At 38.5% G+C, this 12,203-nt stretch overlaps 1 protein-coding gene across 2 annotated transcripts in view; it reads left to right on the top strand.

Moving 5' to 3' along the window:
- The window catches only part of DCDC1 (doublecortin domain containing 1), a 485,161-nt gene that overhangs the window by 403,880 nt on the left and 69,078 nt on the right, over positions 1-12,203 (top strand). For both annotated transcript variants that reach the window (XM_053899858.1, XM_053899859.1), the window contains 3 exons: positions 1,842-2,023; positions 6,254-6,352; positions 10,652-10,751. In XM_053899858.1, the coding sequence (XP_053755833.1) occupies positions 1,842-2,023; positions 6,254-6,352; positions 10,652-10,751 (381 nt within the window). The remainder of the gene's footprint in view (positions 1-1,841; positions 2,024-6,253; positions 6,353-10,651; positions 10,752-12,203) is intronic.

The following is a 12,203-nucleotide window of genomic DNA, read 5'->3' on the forward strand; positions in this document are numbered from 1 at the left end:
CATACATGCAAAAATCCTAACGTAAATACTAGCAAATTGAATTTAGCAATCTGTAAAAAAGATAAGACACTGTGACCAATTTAGATTGATCCACGAATGCAATATTAGTTTAAAATTTCAAAAAATTAGGGATGGCTCGGTGGCTCAGTCAGTTAAGCCGCTGACTTCAGTTCAGGTCATGATCTCCCAGTTTGTGAGTTCAAGCCCTGCGTCGGGCTCTGTGCTGACAGCATGTGAGCGTGGGGCCTGCTTCGGATTCTGTGTCTCTCTCTTCCCTTCCCCCACTCATGCTCTCTTTCTCTCTCAAAAATTAAATATTAAAGAAAAATTTTTTAAATTAATTAATGTAATTAACACAGAGCCGATGAAAGGATAAATAATCATACAAACACATCTCAACAAATGCAGATAAAAAGATTTTTATATGACTCAATGGACATTCACAAAAAAAATCTTACCAAAATGGGACTGATAGGAAGTTATGCAGAGCATTAATATCCCACACAGACTTTTAGAAAACTAAGCAAGCTGGTTCATAAATACATATGAAATATTAAAGGGCCAACAGAAGCCAGTTTCCAAAGAATAATAACAAGGTGAGGGTAGTTGCCCTGTCAAATATCAAAACTTATCAAATACAAAGCTGTTGTAATCAAGGCAGTAGAGTCCTGTATAAGGATAGGGAAATCAACAATTGAAGAGAATAGAACACATAGAAACAGATGCACACTTAAATGGAATTGAGGTATTTTACAGGATGGTCATTGCAGATTAATGGGGGATTAATTGCTGCCAGGACAATTATTTATGCAGATAGGGAAAAAAACGAAAGAATTTAGACCTTGCCTAACAACATCATCTCTGATCATCTGTCCCCCTATTTACTCTTCTTCCACAAAAGTTTGTTTTTGTGACTAGCCATACCATCCACCCAGTTGCTCAAACTACAAACCTGGGAGCAATCCTTGCCTCTTTTTACCACCCAAATAGCATGTTCTGTTAATCCTTAAGTCTCTTACCTACACTATGCCCTTTTTACCCATCCTTTACTGCACTAACTCCAACTGTAACTTCAGATCTGCTACACTGCATTTTTAAGGTAGGTTCTCCTCCTGTGTGGTCCCATCACACCCAGTTCTCTGTTGCGGTTGTACACACACTATTGTAATTGCCAGTTTATTTCTAGGTAAGTTTTTGAGGCCATGCTGGAAATTCCTTGAGGAAGAGTATTCTGTCTTGTGCAGTTTTATTTCCAGTGCCTACTACTGTGCCTGGAATATAGTAAACCATCAATCAATATTTAGAAAATGCATGAATTAATAAATAAATGAATGAATGATACAAAGTAAGTGAGTTTGGCAACTGAAACATCTGAAATTTGTCCAAGTTCTTTTGTCCTCTCATTCTGGTTTTTGGAGAGCTCCTCAAATATGTTCTTTTTGCCAAATAGATCTAGCTTAAGATGATACTATCTCAGACTATTGTAAAACCACTTTTCGCACATTCTTCACATCGATTAAAGATACTTCACACACAAGCAAAAAGCATCCAGTTAATTCAGTTTTATCTTTTGAGAATGATGTTTCTCCGAGAAGAACTAAGTCTTCTATGCTGTAACACAACACAGGTTGTACACACATTTTTAAACGGCTCATCTTAAAATTTTTTCCTCTTTAATTAAGTAAAACATCACTTGGAATTGTCTGAAACATCTTAGGTGGCCAATACATTTTCTGATGAATGAACAAAAAAATTAAAGGTATAAGTTGTGTGTTTAAATTTTTTTTATATCTAGAAATGACTCTTCTTATTATCACATTCTTTGTCATTTTTTTCTGAAGGAGTTTGATTGGCCAATAGAAGGATTGCTGATTCCAAACAGTCCTCCCATGAAGAAATCCATCTGTAAGACCCCAGGGCCACCTGTCCCTGTGAGGCTGAGAGTTTTGCGGAATGGAGACAAGAATAAAAACAGAGCCATTGTTCTAACCAGTCCAGATGTCTCACCTGGACGGAAAATTCTGTAAGAACAACTTATTCATACTTCTTGTTTCTAATTTCTACAAATTTTTGTCTTCATTGTGTATGCTTTTCTGAGAGAATTCTGTGTTTGCTTGTTTGTTTATTTATAAAAAGCAATCTGGGTCGTATCTTTTTATTATTTCGTATACATTTATAAATAAAGATTTAACTTTTACAGACATTAATTTTTAAAGCAGTTTTTAAAAATATTTATTTTTGTGTGTGAGAGAGAGAGAAAGAAAGAGAGAATGAGTGGGGGAGGGGCAGAGAGAGAAGGGAACAGAGGATCTGAGGCTGGCCCTGCCCTGGACAACAAAGAGCCCATGAGGGGCTTGAACTCATGAACTGTGAGATCATGACTTGAGCTGAAGTCAGATGCTCAACCAACTGAGCCATACAGGCGCCCCATGTTTATTTTTAAAAAGGGTTCTCATGTTGATATTTGGAGATGAAAATAGAGACTAAGAATTAGTTAAAATTTGTTGGGAATTTAACCCTACTGATTTAGGCTAAGCACAGGAGAAAAGAATCAGAAATGAGTAATCCTGATCAAAAAAAGTTGTAGAATCAATGTCCATTTTGAATTAGCACTTTTGTTTTATTAATGTATCTCAAAATAACTGAGTTCATAAATGGCTTCTTAAACAGAATTGTGTAATTCCTTTTTAAATTATTGTACATTATTATTTACATTAAGATTTCTGGCATATTTAACATACAAATACAGTTCTCAAAATATAGCTTCATATAATTTATATCTCTGCCTTAGAATACCATTTTAAAAGCTTATCATCCTAGAAAAACATTGATCTGCAATTTAGCTTATGTTAAAAGATTGGAATAAAATCTCATACAGCCAATATTTCTTCAACATTGGAGAAAAATCACCTGCTGTATTTTCATTATGTTTTATGACAAAAGAAATCTCAGACCAGTGCAAAGCTGCGATGTAAAGAATGAGTTAAATACATTGTTTCTCATATTATTAGCAGTGATTTTACCTCTTGACCTTTCTTTTGAGATGTTTAGAATATTTGAGGCTGCTGATAATCATTTAATATTACTTCCTTCACATTGATTAAATATACTTCATACACCGCTGAACAATGAGTAACATTCAGTTCGGCTGTCCACTGAACTGCCTGTAAAGATGATAAAGTAAAAAATTAATCTTCAAAGTAAAGTCAAGCCTGAAATTGAAATCTTTGACGCATACACTTCATAATTAGCTCATTCAGCTAGATGTAAAATGTGAGGGTAATGCCCTTAAAGTAGTATATGACTTTTTTTTAAACATCCAAAGTTAACAAATAATTTTTGTCCCTTCTTGCATTTATCTTTCTACACTATATCCTTCAGTGTGGCTCAAGACTATATACAGATTTTATCTTTTCACATTAATGTTTTAAAATGAGTAGTTCAATCAGGTAATCCAAACATAATTTGAGAGATTTGTTAATGTGGGCTATTCCAGTGAAAGTATATGAAACCCTCTGTTATATTCATGGAACAGCATGCCCTAATTAATCAAGTATTCACTCTGTTCACTGCATAAATTAATTATTCCCAAATAATTAAAATACACTGGCATACACTTGACACTAACACTCTGCTAAACACACATTAATTTTTCTTGGTCGACTCAGAAAGTTTTCTACAGGATCCTCAATAGCCTTGTTTGCCCTCAGAGCTGTATGTAAGTACTGGTTAACAAAAGGTTCAAATGGAAAGAGTTTGGGCTAACCTTAAGGGGCAGATGCATTGCCCAGCTCCAGAGGGCGCTTTTCACATTGTATTCTATATAAATGGCAACCCAGAGTTGTGCAAAGTAGAAGTCCTGCTGTGCTACTTTTAATACATCCAAGCTAAGTATTTTTTCCTTCAGAAGAAATAAATGCTAGTGACCTATAGGGGTTCATTACTTGCATTCACTTGAAAGGAAAGATAGTTGGGCTGTTTAGTGTCTACACACAAAATCAAGCTAGCACGATGAATACAGATTCCTTTTAACCAAATCCTATCCTAGTAGCGTGCTGTCCTTTAGTTACTTAATAAATCATTCTAGACAGTTTTGAGAGGAATTTGTTGTTGCTAGTTCCTTCATTTACAAAGCCAAAGGAAGGTCAAATATCATTTGTTTATTACTGAGTCCGTCATTATTCTTGATGAGTAACAAGATCTTGTCAATTCATCTTGAATAGTGGCTGTCAAACTCACATAAATTAAAACCATTATGATTTCAAGGTGAATTTCATCTCTCAGAATAGTAAGTTAAACAAGGAAAATTTTATAGTGTTTTTTTAAGGAATTGTAAGAAGAAAGGCTCAATGTGAAGCTATGTAATAAACTTTATATTTTTAATTTTTTTTATATTTTATGTATTTTTGGTAGAGAGAGACAGAGCACAAGTGGGGGAGGGGCAGAGAGAGAAGGAGACACAGAATCGGAAGCAGGCTCCAGGCTCCAAGCTGTCAGCACAGAGCCCGACGTGGGGCTCGAACTCACAAACTGCAAGATCGTGACCTGAGCCAAAGTCAGTCGCTCAACCGACTGAGCCACCCAGGCACCCCTATAAACTTTATATTTTTAGATAATTTTAATGAGTAAATTGTTAGTAAGTTATGATCCCTGGACTCATTCAAGCACCTTCATACAGTGTTTAAGGGTCTTTATGATTTGTTCCTGTGTATTATTTTTCTAGCTCTGTCTGTTATCAACACTCTCTCCAATTCCCACTCTTAAATCCCTGCCACTCCCTAACACCTTCCATCTGCTTTAAAATTATAAAGGTCTTCTGGGAATGAGTTTGGATTTCATTTCTAGACGTTGACCCTAAACTTGACACTTCCCTTCCCACCCCTTAATTAGTTGTAGCTTGTTTCTCTACATTCTCCATTGCTTTGATCACCGTGGGCTTCTCCCCAACATAGCTCCTACCACTCTGTGTTGTGGTTATCTGCTTATGTTTCTACCTATGAGACAGAGAACAGGAACAATGTGTTCTTCATCCATATATGTGCTTTCTGCTATGGTCGGGTCATGGGACAGCATGTTCTTGTCAATCAAATATTAAGCCATTTTATTCACCACATGATACAAGGCCCACAATAGGCCCTAAATTAGTGCTTATTGAATTCATTCATTTATTCATTCAGTCATCTATCTTTTTATTTATTATTAATTATATTTGATTACCATTTTTTTGTGAATGAATGAATAACTATATTTGACCATATTTCTTTCATTTAATATTATATAGAGATTCTAAAACTATACCAGATAGTTTTCTAACTTAAAAATTTGAATAGTTGGGGCGCCTGGGTGGCGCAGTCGGTTGGGCGTCTGACTTCAGCCAGGTCACGATCTCGCGGTCCGTGAGTTCGAGCCCCGCGTCAGGCTCTGGGCTGATGGCTCGGAGCCTGGAGCCTGTTTCCGATTCTGTGTCTCCCTCTCTCTCTGCCCCTCCCCCGTTCATGCTCTGTCTCTCTCTGTCCCAAAAATAAATAAATAAACGTTGAAAAAAAAAATTAAAAAAAAAAAATTTGAATAGTTATATATTAACAATTAAGCATTTTTTTTCTATGATCATTATTATTCGCTTTCCAGTTTAAAAATTTTTAGGTTTGGATTGATAACATAAATAATATATGAATAAATATATGAGTATGAACAATATAGAAATAAAACATCATAGTCAAATGAATATGCTCTGTACATTTTATTTAAAATTGATAAATTCACATCTCAGAATGTTCAGCATTATTAGAAGAGGATTAAAATACTGAAAATTCATTTTCTTACATAAATTGCTCATAGTATAAATTTTTATGAAGCTTAATCCTTAATTGCAATAGATTTTTTTAAGTTTATTAATTCTGAGAGAGAGAAAGAGCAAGTGTGAGGTGGGGGAGGGACAGAGAGAGAGAGAGGGAGAGAGAGAATCCCAAGCAAGCTCCTCACTGACAGTGCCTAGCTTGATGCAGGGCTCAATCTCACCAACTGTGACATTATGACCTGAGCCAAGATCAAGAGTTGGATGCTTACTGACTGAGCCACCCAGGTGGCCCTTTACTTGCAATAGTTTTTGAAATCCCATTTTTTAAGAAGGCATATGATTTTAGGACGAATTATGATAAATTAAAACCTAATGATGTTTTCACATATTTAAAGATGAAATGTAATTGACAATGTATACTGACATATCAGTCAAATCTTGGATCATTTGTTTCAGAAATGTTGACACTGAAAGGAAAAAGAATGTGAAAAACTACAATACTAAATATCCTGTAACAGAAACAATCCAGACTGAATTTCACCAACTTTTGGAGAGGTAAATACTTACTATCCTAAATGCAAAGGTATTTTCCATTCCAATGCCTGAATAGTTACGTAAAACACATAACACAAAATACATATGTTATCTGTATAAGAAAGCTCTTGTTAACATAATGATTCTGGAGTTTTTAATCTGTGAGATATATAAACTATGTGAGTTTATGATACTAGTGTTAGTTAATAAATTTTTGCTCCAAATTTCAAGGTCTGGCAATTTCCTTCCCTAGCTTCTCAACTACCAATTCTGTAAATATAGATTAGTCCCACTTAAAAAAAAAATCACAGTTGTACAGCACTTTTGTTTGGTTTCTATTTGTTTGAATTGAGGTTAGTCATTATCTACTTTAAAACAGCTTTTAATTGTCATCAATCCATATCGTATTTGTGAAATGCATTGTAACTTTTCTTTTGATGAATACTTTCCTACCAAAACAAGAGTTACTCCATAGAATTCGATAACTGTTTAAAGGCAGAACACCAGGTATAAACATTTTTAAAAATATGTCTTTTTTTTTTTTTAGTTTATTTATCTATTTATTTTGAGAGAGAGAGCACACGTGTGCACCGGGGATAGGCAGAGAGAGAGGGAGAGAGAGAATCGAGAATCCCAAGCAGGTTCTGCACTGACAGTGCCGAGTGTGGGGCTAAACTCATGAACTGTGAGATCACAACCTGAGCCAAAATCAAGAGTTGGACGCTTAACTGACTGAGCCACCAGGCGCCCCCAAAATATGTCTTGTTGAATATGAGGGGGAGGTCTTACAGAATGCAAGGAAGATTATGCTGTTTTTTTCTTTAATAATTCACTACAGATAGTTTTGATGATCACTTCTTGTTGGTGGTAGTTCTTCCATCTCTAAGTTCTTCCATCTCAAAGGCAGATCTGGTAGTATGACAATCTACTAAATCTACTAACATAGATTGTTTTTGTTGATACTTAAAGTTGCAGGTAACATGGAGTACTGAAAAGACTACTGGGTTGAGAGTCAAGGGGATTGATTTTAACCCCAGGTTTGCCAGTAACTAACTGGAAAACTTCAGCAAAGCACTCCCCTTCTCGGAGTCCCATTTTCCTCCTTGTTAAACAGGATTGATTGAAGAGCTAAAAGGAAAGCATTAAAGAATTTGATTCTTTTCAGTATCTGTTATGTTCATGTCATGTACATCAACCGCCATTAGATATTCTGGTGGAAATTAAAAAAAGGGAAGGGAAAGACATTCCTTGCTCTCAGAAAACTCCTAACTTGTTGGGAAGACAGTTTGCTTAGTGAAACAGTCAAAAAAACCCACACGGGGCAGCATTTAATTGTGCAGAAGTGGAAATGATCAAGGGATCATTTTATACATGACCAGGAAGGGGAAAGAACCTGGGAGGGGCAGCTCTTCGGTGGAAGGCCACATGGAGAGGAGAGAAAAAGAGAAAGATACAAAAATATGGAGATAAGAAGCAAGAAGATAAAGAAAAGAAGAAAGCATGTATCCATAGCTTCTGTGGGTTTTGTTACTGTTTTGAAATAACCGGAAGGGTGTGGTGGGGCTCCTGGGATGGGCGTCCAGGCGAGCTATTGGAGGAAGTCTCCACTATTGCAGATCTGTAGCCATCTGCAGACCCTGGAGACACAGTTGCTCCCTCCCACCCCTGCCCTCCTCTCCCAGGGCATCCTGTGTTGTAGTGAAATACAGCCCTCATGGAGCCAGCTCCACTTACTGCTCCTCTCTCGACTCAGTCCTGAGAAAGCACAGAGATAAGACTCTGCTTTTCTGGACTCCCTGTAAATCTGAATAGGCCATGTGGTTGCCAGTCCTAACTCCTGGTGTGTAAGTCAGAGGACCTCGGTTCTAGGACCTTTGCCTCCACATGACAGAGAAACCCTGGGCCACTTGCGAGCATCCAGCCTCAGTCTCCCCATTCTTTAGATCTAGTGTGGCATTATTCTATGATGATGGCCTCTCAGGAGGCCGTACAATGTTGTGAACGACTCAGATGTAGGTCGGAATTTCAGCTCTCCTCCTTGCTAGCTATGCAACCTTGGGCAAGGCAGTTCACCTTCAGGCTCAGTTTCCTCATCAGTGAAATGGGCCTCTCAGAAATGGTGTAAGAATTAGGTGAGAGTAGACATGAAATGCTTGCAGTCCTTGATCCATTTGAATAATGTGTTGCTGACATTTTATGTGCCAAGTGCTTTACCGATATCCACACATTTAATCTGTAAAACATCACTGTGAGATGAGTACTGCCATATCTGTCTTTTACTGATGGGGCAAATGAGGCTCAGAGAAATTAAGTGACTTCTTTGAAGTTAACATAGCCACTATAGGAGGGCTGGGATTTGAACCCAGGCGATGTGACTCCAGAGTCCACACTCCTTATTAGGCACTTAACAGCCAATTCTTTTCTTCTCTCTCCATTTATGTAGGCTGGCATGTGACTTAGAGGAATTAAATACAGAGGAAACAGCTTATCCCAGTCCTCTCTAACCCACCTACATGGGCCAATTAAATTCAGCACTATTAAAACCAGGGTTTCAAAAAAGGAAGGGAGATTTACCAACCACCCATCCCTTCTATTCTCCCACTCATTGTCCTAAAACAGGATATTACCATAGTCCAAATGTTCTCCAGGAAAATGTGAGTGGGATCAGATACGATAATGGTAACTCTTCTTAGGTTATGCTATAACTGCCTGGACCCACAAAGATATCCATTTAGGGAAAGTAAAAGAAATCGGGTCGAGTCTTTGGGCAGCAAAGAAAGAATCAGACACATCTTGTGGCTGGGGGCTCAATCTTCCTACAGTCCTCTCCCACTCCCTCCCCAGCAACTCCTGTGGATGAGAAATGTGGCCAAGCCAGTCCATCAGCTTCCGGAGCTGTGACACGAGGTGTATTTCCTTCCAAGACCTCTCAGAGAAATGGAGTGCCTAATTATCTGCTCAATTGCTTTATCCCATCTGAGGATATAAAATTGAGAAATATTCTTCATACAGCTCAGCCTTCCTGATGAGCACAAAGTCACTTCTAATTCACTTACTATAGATAGTGCATTCTAATATAAAATATATGTAGCAAGAATCTTTTATACTTAATTGTTGCAAAGGCAGGATCACCTCAACAGTTTTCTCAATAGCCCCATCATATTCCTTAAACTCTCCCTCCTCTTCCCACAATTCCGCCTCCTTACAGCTATTCTGAACTGGCTGGGTAATTTCCAGCCTCTCGTGCCTTCAGTCCATCTTCCACCTTTCTGACAGTTAACTTTCCAAAGAGCAGATCTGATAACACCACATTTCTTTTCTCCTATCTGAATGACTTCCTGCTGTTCATGGGATAGAGTACAAATTAATTAGTCTGGTATCTTAAGTGCTTTCTGTGTGTTCCTGTCTTCTTTTCCAGCTTCATCTGGCTCCTGCTCCTGTCTATATACTCAAGTCCAGTCATACGAAACTTCTCAAAGTCCTAACCCTTCTTGACAAACTCCTATTCACCTGTCAAAGACCAACCCAAAGGTCACTTCCTTAGATACAGGTTCCCTGGAGGAATTCATTGTGTTGTTTTTCCTGGGTTCTCACAGCACCCTGGCCAGGTGCCTGTGACAGCACCCAGCCCTTTGTATTATACTTCAGTTGCTGACCTGTCTCTCCCCTGACTAGATAGGGAGCTCCTCAGGAAATGGGAAAACATGCATTCATTTTGACAGTCATAGGGCAGGTCAAATGCTTGTTTGGGGCCTAGGAGGTAGAAATCACTGTTTTAATGTTTAACCAGGCTAAAAGTCCCTCTTTGAAAGGGCGTTAAAGGGCTATAGAGATCACTTCTAATGGAGGGAGATGAGGAACTGCTTGGTGATGGATATGACTCTGGGGAAAGAATATAACTTCAGTAGAGAAAGCAAGGAAAGTGTTTTAGGTAGAAGGAAGAGCATGAGAAAAACAAAGACACAGATAGAAAGTATGGGGCATATTGAAGAATGGAGAATCAGGAATAATATGCCTGCTTATTTGTTGATCGTGCCCAGCAGTGTGCTAAGCACTTCTCAAAATCAACCCTTAATCTTCACTAAAACCCTGGAAGATAAGAAATGTAGGCTTAGAGAGGTTAAATAACTTGCCTAAGTCCCCCAGCTTGTATAAGGAGAATGAGACTCCAAGAGCCTGATGGGCTGCAGGGCCTACCTCTTGACTGTCTCACAGGTCTGCAGCACGAGTAGTTGTTAAAGACTTGATTTCTCATATTTTCTCTCTTCTTTGCTGGAAGCCTTCTGTATACAAGATGATTTTTTGTGTCTCTTACTACAGGTGCACTGAAATTTTAAATTTACCCTCTGCAGCTCGGAGATTGTTCAATGAAAAGGGAAAGGAAATCTTTGCCCTAAAAGACCTCCGAAGGGACGAATTGGTAAGGACATGAATGTGAAACTGGAAATGTTACTCTACCCATACAACTAAAAGACAAATGTTTCAAAATGTAAGACTTCAGACATGTACCACTTCCCCCCTTATTTTCTCTCAGAATTGTCCTCACCCAGCAACCCTCACAAAGTAACACTGATCACTAGCTGTTGAGAGCTTACCATTAGGCATTATCCTCAGGGCTTTCTGAAAATGAGCTCATTTAATGCCCATCACAGCCCTGTGAGGTGGATGCCCTCACCACCCATTTTATAAATGAAGGTGGAGGCGGGGAGAAGACCAGATTATTAACCACTTGTAATTTCTGTCTTCTACTCTGAAGGAGATCCTCTCCTCTTTTTGAGACCTTCCAAATGTAGTTGTTTAGTGATTTCTTACTAAGTGATAATTTCACTTTTTCAGAAAAAAAAAATTGTATCTAGTGTTTCACATGCCCTATTTGGGTGGCTGGAGAAGGCTAAGAAGAAGGACTTTAGCAGCCCACTGTTATGGGATGGAAGTTGGGGTATCAGTTCGAAAAGAAAACCTGCCTGACTGATGCCTGAAATTCTTTGAGCAGAGAACCAAGCTCACACCGTATTATCAGAAGTTAACTCAGGCTCTGAATGCAAAGACCTCTTGAGAGAATCTTTTTTTTTTTAATGTTTATTTATTTTTGAGAGAGACAGAGTGGGGGGAGGGGAGGGGCAGAGAGAGTTGGGGACAGAGGATCCAAAGCAGGCTCTGCACTGACAGCAGGAAGTCCAATGCCAGGCTCGAACTCACGAAATGAAACTAGAGATCATGACTTGAGCCACTTAACCGACTGAGCCACCCAGGTGTCACCCCCTTCCCCTCCGCCACCCCTTGAGGGAGTCTTAAACTGAAGTACCAGTGACCAATATCAGAAGCAGCATGACAGAGGGGAAAGTCCGTGTCCTTGGAGTCTGGTAGATAGATCTCTTTTGAATTCCACTTCTCTCACTTCCAAGGTTTTAGTTTGTTGGTTTTCCTCTCCTTTGCTGCTGTGTTTATTCATTGTGTTATTGCAGAAAGAATTAGGTGAATTGCATTAGACCATATGATACAAAAAGATAAAGGGAAGGGAAGGAAAAGTCTCTGAGGCCACTGAGGTGAAGGGAGGTAGGATGAAGTTGGGAGTGACTGTTATAAGATCCTGTATATTTGCTAGAAACAAACCTGTCACTGAGCAGCCAACATAGAGATGGAAACGTCAACAGTTACCTGATCAAGTGTGTACAGAGGAGAAAAGGAAGGCTGTTGTTCAAAAAGAAGTCTTCGAGAAAGTTGTCCCTGGGTCGTCATGCAGAGAATGTGTATAATCACCAGTGTGGGACCATGGAAGTGGCAGCACTGAGTGTCATTTTTCTTCTTAACTGAATGTTCTGCATATATCACCCTGTTTTTTCTTACTTCAAAGAAATATGAATTCATTTAA

Source organism: Panthera pardus, unplaced genomic scaffold (assembly GCF_024362965.1).
Source record: "Panthera pardus isolate Hobbes unplaced genomic scaffold, ASM2436296v1 HiC_scaffold_12, whole genome shotgun sequence".
In the NCBI taxonomy this organism is placed as follows: Eukaryota; Metazoa; Chordata; class Mammalia; order Carnivora; family Felidae; genus Panthera; species Panthera pardus.